The 26,214-nt window shown below is 39.6% G+C and overlaps 1 protein-coding gene across 1 annotated transcript; it reads right to left on the reverse strand.

Annotated features, from left to right (window-relative positions):
• On the reverse strand, positions 1 to 25,428 carry LOC149839107 (homeobox protein LUMINIDEPENDENS-like). Its single transcript, XM_090002282.1, has 13 exons — positions 25,057 to 25,428; positions 15,410 to 15,437; positions 11,780 to 11,910; positions 8,933 to 9,285; positions 8,756 to 8,849; positions 8,577 to 8,670; positions 5,840 to 5,963; positions 5,706 to 5,757; positions 5,576 to 5,610; positions 5,403 to 5,488; positions 3,828 to 4,259; positions 1,480 to 2,051; positions 1 to 1,399 (listed from the first exon to the last, which is right to left on the reverse strand). Exons 1-13 carry the CDS (start codon positions 25,291 to 25,293, stop codon positions 347 to 349), a joined length of 3,291 nt encoding a protein of 1,096 aa, XP_089858408.1. The 5' UTR covers positions 25,294 to 25,428; the 3' UTR covers positions 1 to 346.
• Between the last annotated feature and the right edge of the window lie 786 nt (positions 25,429 to 26,214).

Below are 26,214 nucleotides of genomic sequence, written 5' to 3' on the forward strand. Positions count from 1 at the left end.
CTTTTTATTCAAGTACCTGAATATTTTATATTTTTTAATAAAAATAAAATTTTAAAATTATGCAGATCCAGGCTTAAGATTCTATTTTCGTGACCCAGAGAAACCCGAACAATGTTGCAAGTTGCAAATTGTAAATTAAAAAACCAGGACGTTAGTCCCTCTCCCCCACCCCCCCGTGTGGAAATTTATAAAACCTATCGGCTCGCCTACAGACCCTTAGCTATACAACACCCATCCCCAACTTCCAACAGAGCACCGGAAAATCAACCAGGGCACCTTCCCCCGGACACTCACGGCATCATCTCAATCTTGTTCTAGTATCTCCGGCCCCTCTTATTACACTGCCCTAGCGCCTCCGGTCCCTCTTGTTACCATGCCTATAGTTGCGCCAAGGCTTACCGCTGCGATCACGGTGGCGCCAACCACGCCGCCGCTCTTGGCTCGACCCGCTCGTGGGTCCGGCCCACTGCTGACGGCCATGAGGACCATAGTTAATCGCCACAGGTGGAGGGGGGCTCCTCTCTGGGCTCCATGTTTCAAACTCAGGCTCCCCTGGGAACTCGTCAACGTCTTCGTCAGCCCGGAGAAATGCGCCTGGTTCTGACCACATTGGTTGCTGCTGAACTTGTGGCAAAGTGGTATAGCTATTCCGGCTCGCCGGGACATCTTGATCCCACACCAGACCAGGAACACTTCGTGCTGCTTTGTCGCCTGGCCTGATTCCAACATTGGTTGGTGTGGACTGCTTCCCACCATTGTAGTGATTGGCTGCAGGGGCACCCGGGTTGCTGATTCCCAGTCTCCATCCTGGCAACAGTGGTGGAACAGACAGAGGCTCAAGTATCAATGCTGGTGGTGGTCGTGGTGGCGTCGGTAGTAGAGGCGGTAGTGGTTGTACAGCCGGCATCTCCTTACCCAAATTTGAAGAGGCCGACGGAGTTGGAGACATGTTCAAATTGTGATTGTGTCTGCTTGCACTGATATGTAAAGATGTTGAAGACGCAGTCTGTGGAATATGTTGCAAAGGCAAGCTTGCAGCAGGAGCCGATTTAATCAACAAGTTAGCATTGTGGACTTGAAGAACCGGCAAGCTACTGCTAGGCAGTTGCAAAGCAGCATTCGCAGTGGCCGGACTTTGCTCAGTTGGTGATGGCAATGCATCTGTGGCTCGCTGCAGAAGTGCTCCAGCAGGTAGAATTTGCCGTTGCACTGTTGAAACAGTGGCGGACGTTTGTGGCGGCAGTGAGTTGGTTGATGGAGTCTGCTGGACCATCAAACCAACTTGGGGATGCAGAGATCGGGGAACTGCCGGTGAAGGAGACGCATCTCCGGTTCTCTCTAATGGTGAAGTCTTCATAAGACCATCCTGCGCTAACGGGTCTGATCTCCAACTGTTTGGCTGTACATCATAAATGATTTTCAGAGTGCATAACTATCCACAAGGTGCAACTGAAACAAAACCAACCTCACCCAACTCACCATCAATGGAGCAGATGGAACATCATTCGGTGGAACAGGCAGGATTTCTGGCTTCGCTACCGGCGGTCCAGAGCTGTTTCCAGTCAATCCATTCAGAACGCCAGCAAGGCCAACATTACTAGTCTTGAGTAGGTCGAGCAACGCAACCGTCTCTTCCCTGCTGATGTTCTTGCCCTGGCCAGAGGTCAGCGCAAACACTAGCTCTGGGTTCTTGAGAAGAACAGCAAGCAACTCCATGTCTGGTGCAGCACTGATGCTAGAAACAGGAGCATTCGTATTTGCAGAGACTACAGACTCAGAAGTTGTAGCAATGTTTTTAGGTTCAGAGAGAGATGGAAGCCTGGTGTCGACCGGCGACTCACCGCCGGATGGCAATTGTTCAACCGGGACTTCCAGTGTCAAGCTGTCGTCGGAGTCCATCTCTATATCCCATGGTTCCTTGGGATTGGCCAGAATGTCTTGGATTTTCCGGTAGACCGTCTCCCTCTCCCTCTTCAGACGTTGAGTCTGGACCTCTACCTCTTTGCTCTTCTCTCCTGCTCCAACTCTCCATAGGCAATTGATCCTTATCTCTGCATCGTGTACAAAAATTGAAGTCTCAGAAGGATGATTGGGAATAAATTTTCCTTCCACCGTTTAGATGTTCTAGTAATCAAAAAAGAATTCTGTGCTTTAAAAAGCTGGCACAAGTAACACCATATTAAAATATTCTTGCTTAATGCTCATTATTACATTGGACATTGTTCTTTTATAGGGTTTTGCAACCGCCACTATTGTTGGAACACTGCATGATATGGAGATTAAACCGGCTCAACAGCAGACGGATGGTGATCAGGTGCTGCGGCACATTGCATTTGTGCAATGTGATTGCACCTGATCCCAACATGCTGAATCCAATGTCATGGTGGTGATCGGTTAACACAATGCAAAGGGATAAAGGCTTGATGAGGATCTTAGGTTCATGTATACTCCAAGAAAAGAAAAAAAGGAGAAAGATTTAAGGTTCTGATTTTTTTTTAATTAATGGCGAAACAGCACACAGGATAAAAAACCTAGCAGTGCTGGTCCTAGCCTGCTGTACCTACAGTCCATCTCAACAGCATTAAACTTCTGATTTACTTCACAAAACGACCAAATTACACACCCCTTTTCATATAGATTGATGGTGCATTTAAGAATAGCATTTGCTACCCTCGTGGGTAAGGAAGACCCTAGTTGGAACTAACAAGGGGAGGCTGTTTTCTACCAAAGCTGGCTACACTTATGTTCAACATGGTCAAAATAGTAGGAATTGACTCTTGGATCCTAGTTTTTCAACTTAAAAACATGTTTTTTAAGGATTGAAAATTTGGTACATTGTAGGCGGTTGATTTTTCAACCCTCATAAAATCTGAAATACATGTTGGAAAAACATGATCCAAAGGTCAGTTTTTACCAAACAATATCTAGACCACATCTAGAGGGTCAGATGTGCAAAAAAACTGAAAAACAAATTAAAAATATTACATCTTTCCACTAGGGGGTTCCTTACCCACGAGTCAATGTTGTATCCAATATAGAACTATTTTCTTGAGATCTAAAATAAACAAAGCACCTTATATTACCAGCACCATCTTAAGGAATGCTCCTCATTTGTCAATGACTTGACAATGCATTACACCTATAACCTATTCATACAGCTTTTTTCTTTTAAATCTATTTCTTCTGATATTTAATTCTACCATGGCAATTCAAAAAAGGTATTTGAAGACATTCATCGAGAGGTTAATATAATGGCGATGTGGGGTCTGGCTTTTGAACGAACAGGATTCGTGGTTTCAGTATGTTCATGACGGCAAACAACATCCTTGAAAAAACACAGAATCTGGTTTTATATATTTTATTGAATCACAGAATGCCTCAGAGAAATGAAGCAGATCTGAAATACATCAGTCTACGCAGGAGAAGACACAATGGGAGAAGGTGATAATGACATCATCATTAGTTTTGCTGCAATGTTGGAAACTTACGCTTTCTGGCAGACTTTAATGTAATTCAATGGTTCTGTAAATCGTTGCTAACTTCCAAATAACAGCATTAATCTCTTAAAACACCGTTTTTTTTTTGTGCTAGGTCAAGGAAACCCCCCCAGCACCTACCACACATTGGCAGGTCTTCAATTGGTAAAACCCTTGAGATCTCCCTACCCAGTACCCAGTGAGGAGTAACACCAGCCTGGACCTTGCGGCAAGGGACGCATTCCTCGGGTTTCAAACTCATGATGTCCGGTCAACTTGGTGACCTCTTATTTCCAGATTAATCCAAGAAAATTAGAAAAAAAACATGTAAAAAGCATAACCAAATATTACCTGGAGGTCTCCGCCATGGAATTTTGGTAGGTTGTAGCTTTTGCGTCAAGGAAATATCACCATTACTAGTTCTTGAATCTTCTTGAACAGTCTGATCTTGGATTAAAGCAGGTCCTGTTGAAGAGTCCGAGGCTTTGGAAGTGGTTTTAGAAGGTTTCTTTTCACCCTCCACAGATCGAACAGTTTCCTTCGATTGCTGCACCAGCTTGCTGGTTTGAAAAAGAATATCTTTGTTTGTGGGCAATTTAGTTCCATTGGGAGGACCATCTTTGTTGTGCTTGCTCTGCAAGAAGCTTGCTCTCATCTTTGCTTTTTGTATATCATCAGCAGATATCGGCCGCGCCTGCACCACCCTTGTGACCTGTGAGTTCCTCCCAGCATTAGACCGACCAGGCTGCTCCACAAGCAACACCTTCCTTTTTCCTCTTGTTTCTGAAACTGGTTAAGAAGCCCACACTCATACACGGGTCCTCAATTATAGATTTCCATTGTTAGAAATACCTTTGGAAGTTCCTGTTGCTTTTCATCTCTCAAATAAACAAACTAGGGGCTGTTTATTTGACAGCACAGGAATCACCTTTTATTTTTAGGCAAGCAATAAGCCTAAACAGGTATCAATTCAGTATGCTAATATCCATAGAACAAATGCACCATTATCTTCAGCAACTCATAGACGCTTGTATGTGTTCATAACATTGAAAAAACCTTAAGTATATATGCATTTGCATCAGTAACTCGGGCCTGGAATTTTATGTAAGATCCTTTTGTCACCTAAGACACAGCAGGAGCCATACGCCCATCAAGAATCAATTATAATATGCCAGACACAGTTGTATATGTGCATAGCATATGGCTGCACATATATTGCATAGTGGATACTTGATGCTTACGCTTTCCATCATGATGAAGTAACATTATCAGCTTGGACCACCAGGGGAAGTAGAGCTGTGCTTGAAAGCCTCGGATCTCAAATCCCAGGGAGATCCTCAACCCACCCCCAAGCACCCAAACAGTTAGGTACCAAATTAAGCACTTTATCTCATCAGTTTTTTTGTTGGGATGATCAAAGGGAAACCAACCCACCCCCATCACCGACTGCACATTGGCTGGCATCCAGTTGCCAAAACCTTTGAGGTACCCCCAGACCACCATGGAATAACCCAGCTTTTACCATGGTGACATTCACAAGTCATCCCTACCAGATGGGCAGAGCCCTTGTGGGCTTATCTCATCAGTTCTATTAGTACATAACCCACCTAAATCCCCCCCTGCTTGAAGAACATACCATGAGATTTTTTATGCAGGATCCTATGGTTGGTTCATTAGGGGACCAAGAGCAGATCCAGTACTCGGCCGAATGTCTGGATGCCATGCATCCCCCACCGAGTCCAATCACAGGATCTGCTCTCTTGGATTAATAATAATTTGACAACAGAACACTAGCATGAACCCAACTACCCATGGCAACACTCTTTGCTTAAGATTTGAGTAAATGCTCAAACTTTGTTAGTACACGCAATGAAACAATTGTTCTTCCCTTGGATTTACGGCACATTTCATGAAGGGGAAGGATACGTGAAGAAATGCTCCGATTAGGTTTCCTACTGGAATCATCACAGGAGTCTGTAAGCAGCTTTAGAGAGTGTGCAGGCTCTGATTTCCTGAATGAAAAACAGGGGAGAAAAAGGAAACTTTATTTCCATTCTGTGTGTGTGTGAAAAATAAAGAATAGAAAATTTGGCCAGTACCCTGCAGTTTCTGATGTCAAAGCAAAGATATCATCCTGCAAACCAAAATGAAAGAAAAATGTAAAGTAATTATCATTTTTAGCTGTTTTCATAAGGAAGCTGGCGGAGTAGAAGGCTCAAGAACGCATACGGCAATGTCAATCTTTGACTGACATGATTCATTTTTGAGGAGTTCACTGATCCTGCAGGAGAAGCATTGATCATCGTTAGAATTGGTGCAGCATAAGAAAAGCTTAAACCAAACATAGTGAAGTACTATAGGACCTCTGCATTCGTAATTTCTCTTTCTGAATGTCAGGTGAGCCGGAGGCAGGTCTCTTACAGGCTTGGCTCCTCACAAATAATTTGCTCCATCTTGCTAAAAGAATCCTTGCCCTGTTTGATATGTCTGATCTTCAAATTAAATGAGTTTCAAATGGTCAAGAACGGACATTGAGGAAATGAAAAAGAAAAGAGAAGCTCAGAGTGTGAAAACTTTTGGGGTTGTCTTGAAGCACACAGACGGATGGAAAAAGTGGAACAAGCAGCATTGTTGGGCATAATAAAATAACCAGACTATTCTGCTTTTCCATACAAGGTGCATCCAAATACACCTCTTAGGGAAGCATAACGTGCAGAATAGAAATGCTCCATAGTAGGATGGCAATATATCATTACAGATTAACTGGTAAGACAAGCAATGGCAGCCATTATGGGTGATTATGAAGTGAATTTGGACCAGCAGAATGTCAGCCGAAACTGACCCATCATGTGAACATGAGAACCAGGACCTGGCCCTGCATGGGCCCGCAATGTTGGACCAAGGTCCAGGTGATGGATTTAGAACAGAGGCCATACTTTCCCCATCCTTCTTGAACTGGAAATTGCTGAATTCACTTTTCTTACATTATTCGTACTTAAAATTAGAAGGAACAATAACATTCAGCACATTGAACCTCTGAATTTTGGAAAACCAAGAAATTATCCTTGAGATCTCTCTACTAAAATCATACCAAATTGTATATAGATTAAAACCTATAGATGGCTCAGTTTTCTAAAGCGAACATATCTAGTTCATGAAAAGGCAAAACATTTTAAACTGGATTTCTAGGTGTGGCCCAACCCAAACTAACTCATGCCCAAGGCCAGAGATAAAGCAACCAGCAGCAACACCTCCCCGCCCATTTTTACTTGCAACCTAAACAAGCTTCTTGAGTTCTTAGGGGTATTGATGGTGGATATCTGACCCATCAATATGAACCAGAACCTGCGCAATTAACTAGTCAGGTCTGATTATGTTGAGTTCAGAAAATGGACGCCCAAATCTAACCCATAAATTTAAAGAGCATCTAAATATGTGTTTATCTAAAAACACTTGCAAAATAATCAAATCAAACCAATATGAGTTGAAAATCCAAAGTCATTAGAGGTAACCCAAATAATGTACGGATAGCGTTTTTATGCCAACACCTGGGTATTCAGCTTTCAGTCAGGTCAGGTACTGTGACACAAACCATATCCGCTGATGGCCCTTCTCTGGATGAGTTTAAGTTCAAGTCAAGCTTGAGTCATTCAACTAAACGAGATCAAAATTGAGCTTAAACTCATCCCATCTATTCATGAGCAAACATGACTTTACCATTTCACTTAACTATAAACGAGCTTGTTAAGCTATAAATGATCCTAAAGCTTGTGCTCAAGTTTCGATCATTTAACTAAATGAGCTCAAAGTGAGCTTGAGCGAGCATCTGTTGTTCCACATCCTCTCTCTCTCTCTCTCTCTCTCTCTCTCTCTCAGGTCTGACATGGATTGGACCAAAATGTCCTGGACTGTTGTGCTCCCCAATTCAAATGAGCCATATATATAGCCACTAGAATATGATATCTGGAGTGTGAACCAGATTTTCACAGTTTTTTTTTTTGCTTTTTTCCTTAAATCTGACCTATGTGAACTATGTGCTTGGTTTTAAAAGAATCAGCTCTTTGAATCATTCAATTGTGAATACTTGAAAATTGATGGCTTAGAATTTTCATAAGTACTCAAGCATCCAAAAAATCATGTTTTTAGTCGGAAAAACATGATCCAACAGGCAGATTCCCAGTAAATTGACCATGCTGAACAGGGATAGATTTGGAAAAAAAAGTACCGAAAATACCTAGTTCACACTCTAGTTGTAATATATCTCTTTTATGAGAAACCACCCCCAGGATTAGAGACCTAGTTGCGCTAGCTCTGCCTAACGTACTTACAGTCATTGTCCTGGCGGCATAAAACTCCGTGAGTTTACCCTTTGCTCCCAGGGAGTCACCACGCTTCAGCTTGAGCAAGGGGTGACGCCCATGAGATTTGTACCTAGACTGCCTGCCTCGCAGCCTAAGCCCATCCAACTACGCCAAATCCCTTTGGGGCAAAAAAAAAAAGGGCTCTACGTAAAAGATCCCACCAGTTTTGTAATAATTTTTCTCATACTTGGTGCAGACCACTTTCAACTAGTCGAATCTATCATTACTTGGAACACAACACTACAGTGACATCAGGAAGACAACTTGAGGTCAAGAAAATAGAAGAATTGAAGCGCTACAACTGTCAGGAGTGTAAAACTATAATTTTTGATACCGCAAGTCATGGAAATATGTGGTCTGACACAATTTAGGCTCTGTTTAGGAGCCCTGAATAGGGGTGTCGCAGTTTCCCCAATGCTCTCGGCTGTTTGGGAAAAGTGGTCCACTGTTGCCAAACCCTGCATTGGGAATGGAGTTGGCAGCCCCAACACCACATTTCAACACCAATCATAAGAGGATGTTTTTGGCAACACCATCCTCACCACCACATCTTGACAACACCATATTTTGGCAACACATGGAAATGATGTTCCCATCCCGATGCAAGGGTCCCAAGCAGAGGCTTATAAGATGTCGCAACATCATCCTTGGCGCCAAATCAAATACAGACGACAGTCCATAATTAACTACAAAATATAAACAAAACGTGTTATTCAAGACTGAGAATAATCAACAATACCTGACGTTCTGTAAAACCTAAGTCTGTTAACAATCTGCAATATGGTAGATATTTGTACTGGCAAAGCTTTGTGCAGTGGTAGATGACAAAGAACCTGTACAGCCATCTTACTCAACTATTATGATAACAATAACATGTTCAATGGAACTAAGTAAACAAATGCACCAAATGCAAGTAACCTTCAATATGATAACAAGAACAGTTGTCTGCTCTTCAGATGCTGCCAGGCTCAACCATTCCCCTAATATTGTTATACCTCCTTTAGTTAGAAACCTGCCAGTCATGCGAAACTATCAACATGATAGAACAGTGTACGACATGAAATATGATAATTGAAAAACAGATAGCACCAGTACCAATGCATCACTGTTGAATTTTGTATTTGCAAGATCCACTCCATCAGCTTCACCTGGCCAGAAAATGTATCTTCTTTCCTCATTAAAGAGAAAATATTCTCAATGAAATTTTTATCAGAAGGTTCGATTCCAGGTATTGTCTCCTCCTGCAGCGAACAAGAGGGGTTGTCTTCAACAATACTTAGCTCGGAAGACGTCTCAGAAACTTGAGCAGGTTCAGAAACATCAAGCTCGAAATTGGTTGGCTGCCCATCAGGAGTTGACCTAGATGAATTAAATCTAACTGCCTCTTCGCGTGATGACCTGATAAACCGCCTAACTTTTGAGCGCTGACCAGCAAAAAACTCTTTAACCTGAAAAGATAGGAAGTTTGGGATTGGCTGCATTTTCTATGATTTAGAAACCATGAATGCAACTCAAGATTCAAAGACAGGGTGGGGAAGGTGGGTTTTTCATAAGTGAGGATGTAATGCTACTTGATGAGCGAAGCCACTAATGATAACTTTCATTGTTGACTTTACCAAGTAATAGTGTTAGAAAACTTCCAGTTAAGTCTAAACAATGAGAAGTCAGCAACCAAAAGCAATAATAAAACCAACAAACAAAGCTGACCAAGAATTAATCAATCCCCGATCAAATGAGATTTCCATCTTAGGACAAACATCCATCGCACAAGGATAACTAACTAAAACAACAAGCACAATGCAAGACATCAGTGTTGTGAAAAGCGTTGAGGCGTAGCGAGGTGCTCTACCAAAATCTGAGGCGAGGTGTCAGCCTCGAGGCGCAAAGCGTAAGCCAAAAAAAAAAATTTAACTTAAAAAAACTATAAAAATTATCTAAAATTATAAATAAATAAGAAATGCTTTATTGATGAAGCACCAACCAACACGAAATAAAAAATCTCAAATAAATACGGAAAAAATATGAGATTAACATGTAAAAGTAACATTAATGCAACAACTTGATCTATGTAAGTATCTAAGAAATAAAATATGAGCATTCATTAAATAAAAAACTAACATTAACAACAAAATGCATATTAGCACTAACAACATGCTAAAAACGAGAGGCGTCTCACAAGTATTAATGTATCTAAAAACGATAATAAATAAATTAACAACTAAATTCTAATCTAAATACAGGAAATCAAATTTCTGAGATTGAAAATAAACTTAACTAACTGATGGAAACAATAAACAAATCTAATCTATTTGGCTAAATAAAAAAAAACTAAATAACTATTTATTCTATCTACTGATTTCTATTTTAATCAAATAACTATTATCGATAATTAAAGTTAATTAAAACTAATCTAATATGCAAGAAACATGAAATAATTAACCTTCCCTATCGACGAGAGGCGACGACAGGGGGAGCAGAGCCCCCTGTCGACAAGGCAAATGGTAGGGGGGGGGGGGGGGGGTCCGGCAAAACAAGAAGGACAGGGGGTGCAAAGCCCCCTGCCTGACGACAAGGTGAGCGACAAGGGGCGGAGCCCCATACCGAAAAAGAAAGCGACAGGGGGCGGAGCTCCAGAGCTTGTCAAGGCATTTTATAACACAAATCATCCAAGGCTCCAATTCTTCATGCAGCTATAAAAGGTTTATCTTTCAAAAAAGAAAACAGTCATCCTACAGACTAGAGTGCAACCGGGACAATATGACAATGTACGACAGTAACAGGCTTTTAGCCAACCAACGGCCTATCTAAGTACCACTTACATCTCTACTTGTTCCCAGATGTAACTTGGGCACCGCTTCCTTCAACATATTTTCATGGCAAGAAAACCAGCACTTCTTTTTTACAGAATGGAAAGTTCAAAACCTTCATATCAATGGTCCCCAGGTCATCTCATTTTCTCTATTTTTTTTAGGGAAAAATAAAAAAAGAAGCTTAGGCTAATCAACCCCTCCCAAAACAGATGCAATATACACTTACAAGCTCACCTGCATCACAAGGTCCACCAGTTTCTGGTTTTCATTACCCCTCTAAAGATCTTTTTTTTTTCTCTTCTCCTCTCTTAACCACCCAGTGAACATATTCTTAATATGAAATTATCACCTAGTCTAATTCCACATGGTAAAGTCAATTGGCCTTCGTCACATGCAGAATCAAACAGTCAGGTATCGAATGTTAGACTCTAGCCCTCCCTCTACCACTGGTTTCATCATTTAAAAAGCCTTAAAATTTGGCAAAAAGAGTAGTTCTTCATTTCTCTACTAGCATATAAAATTTAATTTCCACCTTTGTCATCCATTTATGAATCAAATTAAAGTTTTATAGGAACTTAAATCTAAATAAGCATTACTTTCTCAAAATCTCATATATAACTATTACTTGTATATGTCAGATTATTGTAAACCTCCATATGATCAAATTGCATCCTTCTGTAAGCCTCCTAAAAGAAAACATCAAGCGGCTGCTAAAACACTTGAACAAAGACTTTAAGATATGCATACATATCAAGATCCTGCAGCTCATGGCATGGCCACACAGTTAGTCCACAGCAGAACAACATTCAACCGGATATGAAAATTTGGAGGCCACAAGGCTGGAAAACATAACCCGCATAAACCCAGAACAAGGCTCAGCATGGTCCAATAAAACATCAAACTTACGGAGTTCCCCAACAGCATTATCACAAGGCATAATTTGAGTTCTCCATATTTAATTATTATGGCATACAATATGCTTAACATAGAAATGTGATATCCTATAGTTGAAATAAAGTGGTGACTCATTGATGCCAGCATACCAAGCTGGTATAATAGCAGAAGAAACACTATATAACGCATAAACTGAAATTCCTTTGAGTCAATTAGCAATTAGAGAAAGTACACCTACTTGAGTAACAGTTATTCCACAAAGGAAGCCCATTTCACGTGTCTCCTTCTTGGTGATGTCATCTTTAATAGAGAAAACTGATTGCATATACTTTACTGCTTTAGGATTTACCAAGTCCTTTGATCTCTTTCCTGCCAACAAAAAGTACAGATGAACCAAAACTTGGGCACTTTGTAACAAGAAACGAATAAAGTTCCTATCCTGCATCCCAAAAAAGGACAAAGACGCTACTAAATATCAGAATGGTACGTGCAAAGAGCAACTGATGTGCACACTTGGAATAGAGACAATCACATGCACCTAAATATATGCATAATTTTTGTGAAGACTTGTTTCATGATGTACAATATAAACATAAGTCTCCAAGTGAAGAATAACAGAAACGGCTTGTACACTATGGAAAAATGATGTAGGTGTTAATATATAATGTTATGTATTGTAAGAGGTAATACCCTCTAGGGGTATTTTCATCTTTTTCATGTTATTGTAATAAGTGCTGTCTACTAGGGACAGTTTTGCAACTTTTATTTTTTTATTTTTTTATTCTTTTTGTCCTTGTGTAATAGTGAAGGGGCACTATGGTCTTTTGGACCATAGAGTCGTTGGGAGCTCCCAACTACTCTATTGGGAGCTCCCTTCTCTCTTGTGTAGCATATTTAAAGGGACTTTTCTTGTCCCTATTCTTTAATGCTTTTCTTAAGCATTTTTTCTCAATAAAGTTAATATTTTTTATGTTCTTGCGTTTAGCTTTGACTCTTTGAAGGCTTTTGTATGCACTTTGTGCTTGTGTAGTGTCATAGTGCCTTTATATTGTCCTTTGGTGGACTTGTAATTGTGCTTGTGCATTTCGTATTTGTATTTTGGCATACTTCATTACATGATATCATAATCATAGTGCTCTTGGACTTGTGGAGAATTGACATCAAGTGTTCGTGGTGCTTGCCGTGACGCTAGTGAACATACTCTTCCACATCTACTTCTTTTTCTCTCTTTCTGCTCTCTTTCAACATGGAGCGTGATTACAAGATAGACCTCTCCTTTAAACTTAAGGATACAAACTACATGATGTGGCCTCTGCTATGTAAAGCAATCTTAAAGGAAATAAGCTTTGGTTTGCTTTTTTTTTCTCTGGCTACTAAGATGGATACATAATGGGCAAAATTCTCAAGCCTCAATTGGTGCTCACCAAGAATAAAGGAAACCAAGCTAAAGCTCTTGAAGGAGATGATCGTGTCAAAGCCATTTGTAACTATCAATCCAAAATAGATGATTGGGAGAATAATCATGCAAAAGTTCTTGCATGGTTTATGAACAATGTTGACATCAAAATATGTGACATTGCTAAGTTTAGAAAGGTCAATGAAGTTTGTTCGTTTATGAAAGTCACGTATACGCAAAAAGATCTTGCAAGAGAAAATTAGAAGTATCAAGCAAGGAATCAAATGATTGTAACTTAAATCATGATAGTGATATTTTGGAATTGTTCCACAATAATGACAATTTAGTTGAAAACTCCTCTCAAAATATTCAAGTTTATACCAGGTGTAGTCAAGAAAACCAAACAAATGCTTATGAAAAATATTCTCAAGATCTTCCAATAGATGAAACACCTAGTCAAGATTTGTCTCTAGCCTCCATTCCACCAAGTAGGTCTGTGTCCTATCAATCTTTCTCACCAAACTATAGGACATGTCTTCTAACTAATCGCCCTTATTATTAACCCTCTCATTATAATGAAAACAAAGATAATTCCAGAGATTGATAAAAAGGGAGTTAGTGAAATTAAAATTGTTTTACAAGAAAATTTTGATGTCTGTTATGGGTTTTTTAAGATATTTTTTAAGTATTGAGGTAGTTTATTCTCTCAGAGGATATATTCTATCACAGATGAAGCTAACAACTGACATTTGTGCTAGGTCAGGTATTTCTAACGACAAGAAGATGGAGACTCATGAGGTTGTCACTACAAAATTAAGACTTGAAGACGGGACATTACTTGAAGATCCTACATTATATAGACAGCTGATCAGATTCCTCACCTACCCGTCCATTACCAGACCCAACATAACCCATGTTGTTCATGCAATCAGCCAATTCCAGCATGCCCCAACAATTGTGCACATGAGTGTAATGTTAAGGATTATTAGATACATTAAGAACTCAATAAGCAAAGGGTTTTTCTCATCTTTATTCTCTTATTTAGATTTTTTTGCTTATATTGATGTTGACTGGAAAAATCCTAATGATATAATCTCAACTATAGGTTTTTGTGTTTTCTTAGGAGATTCTCTAATTTCGTAGAGATGCAAGAAGCAACAAAAAATATTGTTGTCATCAACTGCAGTTGAATATCGCGTGATACCTAAGACAACAATGGAGCTTGTGTGGCTAAGAAGTCTTCTCAGAGACATGGGAGTAATCATCTCAAAACCTTCGAACATGTGTTATGATAATAAGAGTGATCTACATTGCGAGCAATCACACCTTCCATGAGCAAACCAATCATAATGAAATGGATTGTCATTATGCACAAAATGAATATTTGAGAGGGACTATTGAGTTGCGGTATGTTATGTTACATCGGAGTACCAACTTGTAAATTTCTTCACTAAAGTTCTTGCACCTCGGTTTATTTTTTTCTTTAACAAACTTTCGATAATTTTACCGTAAGTTTGAGGGGGTGTTAAAATATATATTTGTATAAATCACACTTTCAACGAGCGAACCAAACACATTGAGATGTATATATATATATATATATATATATATATATATATATATATATATATATATATTATGTTATGTATTCTAATAGGTAATGCTCTCTAGGGCTATTTTCATCTTTTTCTGTTATTGAATCAGGTGTTATCCACTAGGGACAGATTTGTAACTTTTATTTTTCCTTTATTTTATTCTTTTTGTCCTTGTGCAATAGTGAAGGGGTTCTATGGTCTTTTGGACCTTAGAGTCCCAACGACTCTATTGAGGAGCTCCCAACGACTCTATTGGGAGCTCCCTTCTCTCTTGTGTAGCTTATTTAAAGGGACTTCTTGTCCCTATTCTTTAATGCTTTTCTTAAGAATTGTTTCTCAATAAAGTTAATATTATTTATGTTCTTGTGTTTATCTTTTGACTCTTTGAAGTCTTTTTAATGCACTTTGTGCTTGTGTAGTGCCTTGGTGCCTTTCTATTGTCCCTTGATGGACTTGTAATTGTGCCTGTGCATTTCATATTTGTATTTCTGCATACTTCATTGCAGTAGGAAAGGACTCTCCTGCGAGTAGATCATTAATTCCTTTTTTCAAAAAAAGGAAACTTCACTATTCACTTCATTGTTCATTAGTTATTGGAGTGCAACCGTGTTTCCAAATATTATGCAAGCAACTGTCTATGTTATATAATCATAACAATTGTGATAATAATACTTGTAATAAAATAGATGGTATCTAAAAAAGATAAGCCTAATCAGGTTAGGTTCAATTCAGAAACTTTAAAACCAAGTCAGAGTCTGAATTTAAACCCAATCAGCCAGGCTTAAATTACGATTAAGCTGGACTTGGATGCACAAGTTTAGAGGCATACACCTAATGCAAAACTGTCAACATTGCCTGCATTTCCTTCATGACTCACCTATTTTAATCGACAGTGCACCAGCTGCCTGCAAAAGGCAAAAGTTATAGATAAATGTAAGTTCCAACAAACTGCATATTAAATGGTAAAAAGATACATGTGAGCATGCAAAGTGCATATTAGACAAGCACATATATTTTGATTGAGCAAACATAAGGATCCAGCAACAATCATAGCATGAACCATGGCAACCGTGCTAAATAAACATTTGCAGAAAACAGAAGCTTTGCAACCTCTAACACAAACCCTTGACCACAAGGTTGGACATAATGTTATTAATTAAATACTACAAGTGGAAGCTAAAATTGCAACTATTGTATGGAATTAGAAAATGGGATGTGTTCCTCAAAAAAAGAAAATGAGATGTGCTAGTAACTACCTTTATGGAACTGCATTCCACAAGGAAGAGTGCAATGAGTACTCCTCTTTCACAAGACTGGTCTCTTGTCCATTATATAGCTAATTATGTCAGAAAAGACACCAACCTTTTCACCTGTTAAATTAGTTTGGACATTTTTATGGGTATACTGAACTTAGTATTTTGTGTTTACCTATAAAAAAGATTGATTGATTTTGTGGAAGAAACAAATCTTGACCACATCCTTACAGAAGCTAAACATCAGAAACACACGACCTATGGCCTCACATGTTGGCAACAAAGAATTCCCAGTCCATCTAAAAACATACACAAAAGAGCATAGGTGATAAAGGACCTGTTGAAGCCACCAGGAAGGCAGTTTCCAAATCATATGAACATATCACCAGGCCATCAAAGGTGCAAAGACGTAATTTGGTGTGGAAGGCAACAGCATCTGGATTAGCTAGCATTCTTCTTGATCCAAATATGTATCAGCCACTTTAGTCCAAAGTCCAAACATATGGATTCCTATTTTTTCCCAATTTTTCAGTGCCCAAGCTGCCTAGACGACATTCTTAAATAAGGCAGTCCAAACTCCAGTTTCCCACTTGTGGCCAAACCATGGGATAGCTAAAAGCATGAACTCTCAAGTAGGATGATGTAAACCCAAAGACTTTCCAGCTTTTTTTTCCCTTTTTGAAAGGAGTACACCAAAAGTTTACAAAATTTGCATATCAAGTACCACATGGTGGCCCAAGGTAGACGTACCATGACAATAGATATAGGTATAGCCATACCATACTCCAGCCCAGCCATACTTGGAACAACTGGATGGTTGGTATTTAGTTGGTATAGTTGACAATGCTGGATTTGTCCTAGGCCTCAACAGCATACTTGCCTGCTGTACTACTTTGAAATCATGCTTCACCCATCCTTGTCAGGTATTTTGCCCCCTTTGAAACCATCTACATGAAAAGGGCCTCTCACTCGCCTTCTCACACTCTCCCTCTCTATGGTTCTGCCTCTTCATCTCTGAGCTTGGGGTTCCTTTTCTTTTCTCCACTTTTGACTTTCCTGTTTCCATAAATTTTATTTTTGCTTGTTTTAAAACCATCACTATGAGTATTTGTACATTCATATGAGAAAATGGCAGAAATACAATTCATGTGCTCATAGTTTTCTAGAAACATTGGCGCTGCCCTTTTTACTCTGAGCTAAGTTTCTTTTCTCTTTCTCCTCTATCTGATTTTCTGTTTTCATATTTTTTTAAGCCATAATTAGCCTGCACTCTCCTATATCCATATGAGAGCATTATACAATTGTCGTTTCATGTTCACATGGTTTCCTTGTTAAAATGTAAAACTGTACATATATGTATATATAATAATATTATATTATTATATATATATAAATACATTTTTAATTTCTTTCTTTTCTGTATTTTTTTTCCTTTATTTTTATTTTTTTGTCTTTATGTCATCTAGTTCAGTTTGAACTAGAATGACTGTTGCTAGTCAAGTCCTGTCCAGACTTGACTAGCAATAGAGTTGTTGGACTGACACAGTCCAACTGACACATTCCAACAGCTCTAAATAGAGCTGTTGGACTGTGCCCAACAGCTCTATTGAGTCCTCTTTCAGCTGTGTATATAAAGGGGTGCAGCCCCTCTTGTATTTTACCCCAATGCTTCTTAAGCAATTGGTTTTTCATATCAATAAAGAATACATTTTTATTTTTATTTTGTTTTCAATTATACCCTTTTTAAGGGTTGTGCTTTAGTGTCATTCTTGACACTTGCTCTTGTTAATCAAAGCACGTGTTTCGAAGATCCCCATTTCATTTCATGGTATCAGAGCCGCGGAAGTACTAAATCTTGAGGAAAAGCTGCCTCGGTTTCCGTGCCCGTTTGCAAAAGTGTTCGCCACTTGAAGAGAAGTGTTTTATCACTTCATTGGAGAAGATTTCACATCTAGTTGTATTGTTTTTTTTTCTTTCTTTCTCATTTTCCTTCTTGTTTCTCTTCTATCCCTATTCTTTCTCTCCTTGTAATCGATGGATGACAATGATAAAGTCACCATCATGCCTATGAAACTAAGCGATACGAACTATGTAACATGGGCTTCAATCATGAAGCACCATATATGGGGAAAAGGCTTATGGGGGATTGTGGATGGTTCCGATTCGGAACCTAAGCTATCTCTTACTAAAAAGGAGGGAGATAAAGAGGTCCCTCTATCGGAAGAAGAGAAAATCAAGGCTATTGCCTCATACGAGAAGAAATGAAAAGAATGGAGAATATCTCATGCGAAGATAATGTCATGGCTTATCAATAGCGTTGACATTAAAAAATGCTCAAGTCTTGCCAAATTTGATCATGCCGATAAGGCATGGGAATACCTTAAGAATATGTATTCCCTTAAAGATATTGCACACGTGTGCAACCTCCAAGAAAAAGTTCGAATGATGACACAAGGAGACAAAACTATTCGTGAATATTACAATGGGTTGTCCGAACTTTGGGAAGAACTTTCCCTTTTAGAACCAAAGTGGCATTGTGCCGAAGACATCGAGCTTCGTCAGAAACAACTCGATGCTGAACATTTTTACCAGTTTATCATTGGATTAAGGCCGGAATTTGAAACCACTAAATCGGCCCTACTTCACCGGGAAAAAATTCCTTCTATTGTTGAAACTATTGAAGAGTTAACAATGGAAGAAAATCGTCTCCGGAAAGGTTCTTTAAAAATTGAAGATGATTCCGTTTTAGCCGTGTCTAGACCAGGGAATCATGTTCGATCATATAGGCCTCCTCACTTTAACCGACAAAATGGTGACTATGATAAGAAGAAAGTTATTTGTCATCACTGTCATGAACCGGGACACTACAGGCCACAATGTCCCAAACTTAAGGAGCTGAGAGAAAAAAGAGCTGCAATTGCTGGATCGGAGCCTAAAGATCAGGATGCACCAGTTTCCCTGGCCCAACTAATGGAGATTCTTCAGCCTCTCATCAAAGGTGTCTCTTCCTCATCTGAAGCTTCAACCGGCGCAGCAGCCTCATCTTTTTCTGATTTAGGTAAAATTTCTTGGCTTCTTGACTCTGGTGCATCTTTTCATATGACCCCAAATAATCAAAGTCTATCCAAATGTGTTAAAAATAAAACAAGTGTGTCAAAGGTCTTTACTGCTGATGGGACTTCTCTTGAAATAGAAGGAATAGGAAATTTTGAAAAAATTTATAAAACAAAAAATTTTTTTATTCCAGAAATTAGACATGTTCCCAAATTAAATTTAAATCTTTTATCTGTATCTCAAATTTCTGATTATGGGTGTAATATTTCTTTTTCTTCTCATGGCTGTTGGGTACAGGATCGCCAGTCAGGCAAGCTGATTGGGGAAGGCCATAGAGAAGGAGGACTCTATTACATGGATTTTTTGGAAATGCCGAAGAAAGCTTTTTGTTATAATATTCAAAAAATAGAGTTGGAACTGTGGCATAAGAGACTTGGTCACCCACATATAGCCAAAATCCAACATTTTCCAAATCTAGGAAAATTTTGTAACTCTGAATCATTTGATTGTAAAGATTGTATTCTTGGCAAAATGAAAAGATTACCATTTCAGAACAGAACCTTTTTCTCTTCAAGACCACTTGAATTAATACACTCGGATGTTTGGGGTCCTGCACCAGTAATTTCTAAAGGAGGATTTGTTTACTATGTTATTTTTGTCGATGATTTCTCCCGACATACGTGGATGTACTTTCTCAAACATAAGTCTGAAGTATTTTCATACTTTCAAACTTTTCATAATATGGTTAAAAACAAATTTCAAAATGATATTACTATTTTTCGCACAGATTCAGGGGGAGAGTTTTTATCCACAGATTTTCAAAATTATCTTAAATTGCATGGCATCACACATCAAAGATCTTGTCCTTATACACCTCAACAAAATGGACTGGCAGAACGAAAACATCGCCATATTATAGAAACCACTAGAACTTTATTAATAGCAAATCAAGTCCCTAAAGACTTTTGGGCAGAAGCTGCCTTAACTGCCACCTATCTCATTAATAGGATGCCATCTTCTTCGTTACAAAATATCACTCCCATTGAAAAACTAATGAACATTTCTCCAGACTACTCTAGATTAAGAATATTTGGGTGCAAATGTTTCATATTTACTGACAAAAATGATAAACTTTCCCCTCGTGCGATTCCCTGTGCCTTTTTAGGATATGCTGAAAACCAGAAAGGTTATAGATGTTTTGACTTCAAAAATAATAAACTATATGTGTCTAGAAATGTTTCCTTTCTTGAAAAGGAGAGCTTCTTTGATTTTAGAAAATTAAAAGACGTCACTGAGTACTCCTTTTTGCTAGATCTAACATCAACATCTGATGAATATGACCTTGATTGTAACTTTGATGATGATCAAAGAATTATTGATCTTAATGTTGAAAATGAAGAAGTTCATAGAGATACTAGTATTCAATATTCCAGGCGACAAGAGTCTAATACTCCATGTGCACTTGAGAAATATTCTAACATTCCAACTAGACAATCATCCCGAATCTCGAGGCCTCCAGAAAAGTTTGTATCATACGAGTCTTTCTCACCCACATATAGGGCAGTTATTGCATTAATTCACTCATATGAAGAACCATCCACATATTTTCAAGCAAAAAATGATATCAAATGGATAGAAGCCATGAAAGCTGAATTAGATGCACTTGAAAAGGCTTCTACATGGAATATTCAAGATCTTCCTCCAGGGAAGAAAACTATAGGATGTCGATGGGTTTATAAAATTAAAACCAAGAGTGATGGTACTCTTGAAAGATATAAAGCCCGTTTAGTAGCCAAAGGTTATGCCCAAGAATATGGGATTGATTATGAAGAAACCTTTGCCCCGGTGGCTCGTATGACTACTGTCCGAACCTTAATTGCCTTAGCTTCTATCAAAAAATGGTCTATTTTTCAAATGGATGTCAAAAATGCTTTTTTAAATGGAAAGCTAGTTGAAGAAGTATATATGGAACCCCCTCCTGGTCTAAGTATTCCTAAGGGTAAAGTCCTTCGCTTAGAAAAAGCTCTTTATGGACTTAAACAAGCACCAAAAGCTTGGTATGATAGGTTTAGTCGTGTTATGATTGATATTGGTTTTCAATTCTGTTTAACTGACACTGCTTTGTTTATTAAGAATTTTGATGCAGGGATCATTGTGCTTCTTCTCTATGTGGATGATATGATCATCACCGGAAGCGATAAACAGGGAGTTAAAACAATCAAAACACTTCTTAAATCTCATTTTGAAATGACTGATTTGGGCTTGTTGAGATATTTTTTAGGCATTGAAGTTGCTTATTCTCTTAGAGGATATTTATTATCTCAGATTAAATTTGCTTTTGATATTGTTTTCAGGTCTGGTATTACTGATGATAAGAAAGTTGACACTCCAGAAGTTGTTAATGTTAAAATGAAGATTGATGATGGAGAACTTCTTGCAGACCCTACTCCTTACAGACAGCTTGTCGGGGCACTTTCCTATCTATCCATTACCAGACCAGATATAGCACATGCTGTTCATACAGCAAGTCAATTTCAACATGCTCCTACTTCTGTTCATATGGGAGCAGTCATGCGTATTATCAGATACATCAAGTCCTCTCTTTCACGAGGACTTTTCTTATCTTCCTCCTCTTCTCTTGATTTAATTGCATATACTGATGCTGATTGGGGAGGTGATCCCAATAACAGACACTCAACCACTGGCTTTTGTGTCTTTTTAGGGGAATCATTAATCTCGTGGAGGTGTAAAAAGCAGCAGAAGGTATTTCTCTCATCCACCGAAGCTGAATACAGAGCCATGGCAACCACGACCATGGAAGTAGTTTGGCTCCGACGACTGCTTGCTGACATGGGAGTTGAAGCAACAAAGGTTTCACAAATGTGTTGTGACAACAAAAGTGCGATCTACATTGTCAGTAACAGAACATTCCACGAACGCACCAAACACATCGAAATGGATTGTCACTACGTCAGAGAGGAATATCTACACGGGATAATTGATCTGCCATATGTCACTTCAGAATATCAGTTAGCAGACTTCTTTACAAAGCCTCTCGCTGCTCCCCGATTTCACTTTCTCTTAGACAAACTTTCGCTCATTGTACCGTAAGTTTGAGGGGGAGTGTTAAAATGTAAAACTGTACATATATGTATATATAATAATATTATATTATTATATATATAAAAATACATTTTTAATTTCTTTCTTTTCTGTATTTTTTTTCCTTTATTTTTATTTTTTTGTCTTTATGTCATCTAGTTCAGTTTGAACTAGAATGACTGTTGCTAGTCAAGTCCTGTCCAGACTTGACTAGCAATAGAGCTGTTGGACTGACACATTCCAACAGCTCTAAATAGAGCTGTTGGACTGTGCCCAACAGCTCTATTGAGTCCTCTTTCAGCTGTGTATATAAAGGGGTGCAGCCCCTCTTGTATTTTACCCCAATGCTTAAGCAATTGGTTTTTCATATCAATAAAGAATACATTTTTATTTTTATTTTGTTTTCAGTTATACCCTTTTTAAGGGTTGTGCTTTAGTGTCATTCTTGACACTTGCTCTTGTTAATCAAAGCACGTGTTTTGAAGATCCCCATTTCATTTCATTCCTATTTACATTGGAGATCTCTAGCAGTGTTGTGAGAGGCGTACGCCTCAGTACCTGAAGCGTACGCCTCAGAGGCGAGGCGCACGCTCAAGGTACTGAGGCGTGCTGTGATGCGCAAATTGCCACTCATCAACCTCCAGAACCCCCTCCTTCATCCCTAAGTCTTCCTCCTTCGCCCGATTCGTCGGTTGTGCTAACCCCAAGTGTTGGTGGATCCACCGCCACGTGCCGGCCAACTGCTCCTCCGCCACTCCCTGCCTCCCCTCCCACCGCTTCACTTCCATACCAGTTGTGAGAGGCGTACGCCTCAGTACCCACGAAGTTCCTTACCGACGCTGGATCTCGCTGGTGCCACCTATAGGTAGGCGGCGGATGTGTGACGTTTGGAGTTGTCGTTCGTGCACCTGTCCCCAATGGAAAAATGAGTGATCCGTTCCCCTGCAGATCATGGCCTTACCACTCGGTCCCCGATGGCCAGCGAGGGATTCGGTATAGCAGCTCACGTTCGTTTGCGAAAGCGTTCTCCACGTGTGCTGGACATGTTTTAGCTGTAGGAAGTATGGTTCCGAAAGTGACTTCGGTTCGCCAGTTCAGGCTCAACTCCTCGCGGGACCTACAGGTCGGGCCGGGGCGGAGCGCTCTTTCTTTCTGTGTGGGACGATGCCGGGGAGAGAAGGGAATGCGTCGAGGTGGCGAACAACAACACAACCACATTTTTCTTCCCTCCATGAGATGAGCCCTTTGCATTGGACCGATGGATAAGAGAACAGAGCTGGCCCAAAAAACGCTTGGGCGCTCTACGTACGATGTAGACTCAAACCATTTCTCTTTCTTATGGTATGGACAAAAAAAAATCATTCTTTTTTTATTCCCTGTCGCACCATGGAGCACTATCAGTACCTGAGGCGTACGCCTCAGAGGCGAAGCGCAGGCTCAACGCCTCGCTTCGCCTCATCGCATTTAACAACCTTGATCTCTAGTTATTATCCTTAAGCAAAATAAAAATAATGTTTGTGGAAAACTAAATCACCTAAAGTGATTAGGAACACGAAGATGATGTGGTTATATATTTGTGTGCTAATTCAAGTAATGGCCACCTTAGAATATCATCAATTTTGATTATGATGTTCCTTCAAGCGTATTGCTTCCAGTGGCAGAAATATCATTTGCCATATGGTTTCTTGATATTGAGTCTGAACTAGAAAGTTATTATACTTAAACGATGAGAAAACCTTTCCACAATGTACATTTCCGAAATCTACAGAGAAAGTTACGAGATTCAGAGAACCCATTAAGGAAAGCTCCGAACTAGGCATACAGGTATTCTAACCATGGAAAAAATAATGAAATTAAAGAGAGGTATCACATGTCATTCAATAAGATTCTCACTGTCTTAGCGGAGAGGTCTCAGGCTTGATTCTACCATGGGCTATTCTCCAACTTGACTATAAAATGAGAAGAAAAGGAAGACAAAAAAATAAAAAATAAAAAGAGGAAAAAGGAAAAAGGTCTAGTTGCCATTTTCCTTGTATGTGTATGTGTGATCATATCCAATGCACCATGCACCAAATGTGACCAGCATGGATGAAAACTATCATGATTCATGGCAACAGAAAAGTCACCATTTATCATTGTCAATGATCATTGCCATCATAATAGGGATCATCATCATCATGACCACCTCTCCCTGCGAAATGTGTGGAATAAAGGAGAAAGAGAGAGAGGAGCCTTTAGGCAAAGCAGATTAAAAGACACAACGCACTAGCTGCATGTTAATAATGCACATGCTTTCTCTTATCTTACCCATTGACAATGTGAAAAAGGGGAGTATTTTGCTAATCTTTTGGCCTTTCCATAATTTCAAATTTACCAAACCAGCAAATGGCAACTCTTTCATGAAATCTTGAAGAGCAAATCACGATTCTTCCTTCTTATTGATTACAATGGTATCGATCCACATAGTGATATTACCGACATGGACGACGATACAAATAAAAACAGGATGACAAAAAACATGAAACATGCGAGAACACCACGAAACAAGCAGAGTAATGGACAACCCAAAAGAAAAGAACCTTCACCGAACAAACCAATACAACGTCCAACTAATCATGCACCGTATGCGATCATCAGATAAAGACTCAAGGCCTTCCGACGCATTCACCGCCCATTGCGACTACAATTAGCTCTCACGCGAGACATCAAGACCACGAAACATGCACGTAGTTGGCATTAACAGATCTACACGGTGCAAATCCCATCCTCTCGAGGCTTTCTCGACTAAAATCCAACTTTCCCGTGACAACAAACAACAAGCAAGAAACATAAATCCCAAAAACGCCGATCACGCCACTATTAGCGACAAACTCCCCAACTTCCATAATGCACAACCCCGATCTTTCGAAACAAACCCCGAATTAACACAATTAAGCCAAACCCAAAGCATTTTTCACCAGTCGTCCTGCAGCAAAATCTCCATCTATGAAGAAAACACTAAATTCCGTCCAGAAGTAAGAAACTTCCGCCGATTCCTTAGCGACGAAGCCGGATAAACAACGGGAGCAAAAAGAAACGAGGCGCGAAACGGACGAAGCGATTGAAAATACCCTACCATTTCGTGAGACAAGGGATTGACGCCGGTGAGCTTGCATTGCGCGACGACGATCCTCTGCAGCTGCTCAATCTGGGCGTGGAAGAGCTCCCTTTGCGTGTCCATGAGCCTCCGGAACGACTCCCCTGTCTCCCCCTCCCCGATGCCCAATTCTTCGAGCTCCGCGGCGATCTCCTTCTCCTTCGACCGCTCCATTCCTTCGACACGGGCCAGAGAACGGTCGAAATTTGCGATCATTAGGGTTTGGACGTGCCAAATAAACAAGAACTATATTGAAAGAGAGGAAGAAACCCTAAGTTAGATAAGGAACACGCAGAGACAATGCATGGAAGAAGACGCGAAGAGAGAGGGGAAGGGAATCCATTGCTCGTGGGCTAGAGAGGTTGCAGAGGAGGGGAGAAATTGAGGGTCGGGTGAGGTAGGGTTGCCGCTAGCGGTCTGGGTTGGACGAAATAGCAGTTCCGGATACCTTTTTAGTGAATTTATGATGAGCCGTGGCCTGGCCGCTAGCGGTGAAGAAAAATAGGCCCGCGGGTTTTGCACTAATTAGGGCTGGCGAACGAGCCAAAAACTTGGCTTTACATTTTTTTTTTTTTAAAAGACTAGCTGATGTTAGGCAGACCTTACCAAAACAACAGCCGCCCCATGTGGCAGAGGGATTCGATCCTGGGCCTTCAGGACCCCGCTTACCAGATTGGAGATGTTCAAGCTTGGGTTGAGTGACAAGCTGAGTTCAAGGTCTCAAGTTAAATGAGTTTGGTGTATGTTCAAGCTTGGGTTGAGAAACAAGCTGAGTTCAAGGTCTCAAGTTAAATGAGTTTGGTGTATGTTCAAGCTTGGGTTGAGAAACAAACTGAGTTCAAGGTCTCAAGTTAAATGAGTTGGGTGTAATAATTTATTATGGAAAGATAAGTCACTTGCTTTTTTTTATTCTTTAGTATAAATTCTGGGTAACCTCTAACGTTTTTTTTCAAAAAAAAGTTAATGAGGTGACCTCAACCTGATTTGTTTACACAAAAAATACTTTGTTTTGAAGTTGACAATAATAGGATTACATCAACTACATTGTTTCAAATCTCCCTAAATCTTTTATTTGCCAACCAAATACTTCAATCATTTATTTACACTATATTATTTAAAATTTGTATACTACGAGTA

Source organism: Nuphar pumila, chromosome 4 (assembly GCF_984573655.1).
Source record: "Nuphar pumila chromosome 4, dmNupPumi1.hap1.1, whole genome shotgun sequence".
NCBI lineage: Eukaryota > Viridiplantae > Streptophyta > Magnoliopsida > Nymphaeales > Nymphaeaceae > Nuphar > Nuphar pumila.

Excerpts from the sequence above, each read along its gene's own strand:
- LOC149839107 (XM_090002282.1), bottom strand. The coding sequence starts at position 25,293 with ATGATCGCAAATTTCGACCGTTCTCTGGCCCGTGTCGAAGGAATGGAG. Across the intron at positions 8,671-8,755 it reads TTCTTGTTATCATATTGAAG|GTTCTTTGTCATCTACCACT; the intron begins GTTACTTGCATT and ends ATGGCTGTACAG. Across the intron at positions 1,400-1,479 it reads TTCCATCTGCTCCATTGATG|CCAAACAGTTGGAGATCAGA; the intron begins GTGAGTTGGGTG and ends TATGATGTACAG.